The sequence below is a fragment of the Atta cephalotes genome, assembly GCF_000143395.1.
Source record: "Atta cephalotes unplaced genomic scaffold scaffold00076, whole genome shotgun sequence".
Classification (NCBI taxonomy): Eukaryota; Metazoa; Arthropoda; class Insecta; order Hymenoptera; family Formicidae; genus Atta; species Atta cephalotes.
The window spans coordinates 539,662-543,287 of NW_012130140.1; the positions used below are offsets into that span (position 1 = coordinate 539,662).

General features: G+C 30.0%; 2 protein-coding genes across 4 annotated transcripts in view; one reads left to right on the plus strand and one right to left on the minus strand.

The window, feature by feature from the left end:
* Positions 1 to 996, minus strand: part of LOC105624379 (vacuolar protein sorting-associated protein 51 homolog) — a 16,250-nt gene extending 15,254 nt beyond the window's left edge. Inside the window, 1 exon segment of the mRNA XM_012205744.1 lies at positions 911 to 996. Coding sequence (XP_012061134.1) covers positions 911 to 996 — 86 coding nt within the window.
* Positions 997 to 1,525: 529 nt separating this feature from the next.
* The window catches only part of LOC105624351, a 4,110-nt gene continuing 2,009 nt past the window's right edge, over positions 1,526 to 3,626 (plus strand). The window contains exons 1-2 of one of the 3 annotated variants that reach the window (XM_012205713.1): positions 1,526 to 2,928; positions 3,046 to 3,313. In XM_012205713.1, coding sequence (XP_012061103.1) covers positions 1,526 to 2,928; positions 3,046 to 3,313 — 1,671 coding nt within the window. Of the gene's footprint in view, positions 3,314 to 3,626 lie in introns of all 3 variants that reach the window. The other 2 variants (XM_012205714.1, XM_012205712.1) reach the window with 2 other exon arrangements.

Sequence of the window (3,626 nt, forward strand, 5' to 3'; positions counted from 1 at the left end):
ATATATATATATATATATATATATATATATATATATATATATAATATGTAACCAATTGTGCTCTGCTATTGCCATGGCACATTTTTTTTAATGAATATTTTGTTATTATACTGTATTTATTTTCCAAGCAACAATATTAATTTTATTATTTATATGCATATAATACTTACATATATTCTTCACTTTCTTATTTTATTTTGCGGTAATGCATTAACAAGTATTGGCAGCTATCAAATTGTAATGTTTGTAGGTTAACTCTAGATTATTCCACTAGTCTACTACTTCCAATCTTCAGATGCTGCGCAAAGAAGCATAACCCTACATCGTTGTACGAAAGCGCAACAAGTGCGGGAAACTCCTTAAATAAATTTATAATATCTTTTCAACAATACAGATATTTTGAACTTCAATATAATACAGACTTCGAAGTTCTCTTTCAGTTTTATTCGTTATATGAAAAAAGCTTAATTAAGAGGTAAGATCAAATCATCGTACGTCTTTCAGTAAAACAAATTTTAAAATTACAGCAAAATATGGAAATAAATATCGCAAGTTTTATGAAATTGTAAAAGAAATAATATAATCAATTTTAAATTGAGTTTTATTTCGTTGTTATCACTTTTATTAATAGAGTTTTAAAAATTTTCTTTACTTAACCTCTTTTGAGTCTAACGAACAAGAGCAAAGAACAATTAACCTTTAGAGAGCGAAAGAAGAGTCTATTTTTTAAACTTTACAGGTTTTCCTTGAATCAGTTTATTATTTATTATAATTCATTGTATTCCTTGACTTAAAATATACTGTTTCAACATCATTGTAGTGATTTCCTGTTCTGTAAAGGTTAATTTTTAACAAGTGTAGAATAATTAATAAAGGTATAAAATACAAAAAAATCGGTGTTCTTAATTCGTTTCTATTTTCTTTTATTTATTTATTGTAAATATTATTATAAATCTTTAACATAAGTTGAATTATTTTCAGGTGTAACGATAGCATATTTCGAAGACCTGTTCCAAATAGAGTTCTATCTCAAAATTCAAAGTTAAATTTTGTATAATATTGTGTTGTCAATCTTGAAGAGAAAGAATTTCTCCTTTGAAAAAATCTTTAAAAATTATAATTTCAATTGTATCTTATGAAAAAAAGACTTTTAATTTGAAAATCTCAAAACTTGAGTTTTGAGAACAATTGTAATTGTGTTATGAAAAAAAAATTTGATAGTCATTTGACATCAATTTTAAAGAGAAAAGAATTTAAAAATTCACTGTTTGACTCTAAATAAAAAAAGAAATTTTTAAGACATTTTGAAAATCATACTTTTAATTGTAAACTATGGATAGAAAAAATTTGAGAATTCCTCTATGGGCTATTATTTCAACCATGAAGAAAAAGGATTCAAAAACCATATTTTCAAGCTAAAATTCTGAGAATGAAAGATTAAAAAATTGTTTGATCTTTCAGACTTAAAACTGCAATTTTGAACTATACAGATTTATTTGCTTTTGAGACTTGCAATATTCTAATCATGCCACATCCTTGCGTCGTCTGTGGTCGTTCACGCCTGAACCCCAACAATCGCGAGGAGGAGTACATGTTTTTCGGCTTTCCAGTGAATGATGAAACTCGTTGCTGTCGTTGGCTAGAGTTTTGTGGTCGTGAGGATCTATACAAACTCTCAAAAAAGCAACTTCTTCAACGTATGATCTGCTCTAAGCATTTCCAGCCGCAAGATTTTCTTAATGAATATATGGATCGTTTAAATTTGACGGCAGTTCCATCGATTTATGATCCTAAACAGAGTTTGTATAATATAACATGTATTCTTTGTGGAAGAATACGAAAAGATCCACCTGCAGAGGATTACGACGGAACAACTTTTCATCATTTTCCTGGAGAAGAATTCCGCTGCCTCCAATGGTTGGATTTTGTTGGTGTGGATTCCTATTACAGATTAACAAGAAAGGAAATCCTTTACTGTTATATCTGTTCCAAACATTTTGATCGTTCCCAATTTATGCCAGGATTTAAAGGAAGATTAATAGAAAATGCAATTCCCAATGTTCATAATCCAGATAACAGAAAAGAATCTGTTATTGAGTTACAGAACCAAACAGAATCTATTACTGAATTACAGGCTGAACCAAAGCTTTTCAGCCCTTCAGGTAAGGGCAAAAAAGATCCACTGCCTATTACAGTATTGGAAAGCCAAGCTTGTGCAGCTTGTGGTCGGTCAAGATCCGATCCAAGAAACAAAATTGAACGTTACAAGTTTCATCCATTCCCGGCATACGAAATAGGTCGATGTTTGCGCTGGTGTCAATTCTTGGGCAGGGAAGATATACTCAAAATGTCTCCCAATCAAATACGCAAACTTGTACTTTGTTCAAAACATTTTCAGACCGGCCAAAGTTTCCACAAAATTGGCCCATGTGATGCAGTACCCACAATTAAGGATATTTCTGAATCTGAAAATATTATAGAGCAAAATGAAGATGATCAGGATCTTGGAGAAGATAGCAAAGATCTTTCCAAGGCGCTTAAGCGTGAGAGACCATTAGTGTCTAGCAAGAAACCCAAGATCGACAATAAACCTGCGCCATTGGCAAAAAAACGAGGAAAATCCCGAAGACCAACTTCCATTAATATTCCTAGACCTGTTCCCAATTATTTGGACAATCAAATAATTAAAAAACTACCTCTTCCATCTGCAACTAATTGGAAGATTCAGTTGGGAGATCAATTACAGCCGATTACAATTAATAATATTTCTTCAAATGTTGCAAATAATCAGGCAAACATTAAGAAAATTATAGTACCATTTACTGGCGATATATCAACTCTTGGTGCTCCAATACCAGTTCACAGTTTATCAAGTATTCCTCCGGGATTACTGATCAAAATAGACTTGCCAGAACAAGAACAACAGCGTCAAGAACAACAGCGACTACAACAGCAATCACAACAGCAACTACAACAGCGATCACAAAAGCGACCACGACAACAGCGATCACAGCAACAGCGACCACAACAGCGATCACAACGATTGCAACAACAGCAAAAATTATCAAAGGTGAAGAAGCAAAATAAGATAAAGGACATAACAAATAGTTCGAATAAACAAATTTGGGAAAATAATAATGGCCAAACTTCCGTTATATTGGAAAATGAGAAACAAAATATAGATAAAAATCTAATAGAATTTCTAAAAGTGTCTTCAGAACCAGTAGAAGAGACTTTAAATTCTAATGAAATAGAAATACAGGAAGAAGTGATTGAATGTTCAAAGTTATTGAATGTTGAAAGTGAAGTACAGGTTAGTTGAATAAAATATTTTCATATTTGTTATAATAACAATTACAAATATACAATTGCAAATGTATTTGGAAATAACAGTTATTTATAATTATTTGTAATTTCGTGATTGTAGTTTTTATAATTAAAACGTTATCAATAATTTAGAACAATTAAGTTTTTATATGAATGAATTTCACTTGTAAATTAAATATAGCATAATTCAGTTACACATAATATATAATTTAAACAAATTATATATAATTGTTATAAAATATGATGATGATGAATAGTTTATATATATATATATATATATATATATATATATATATATA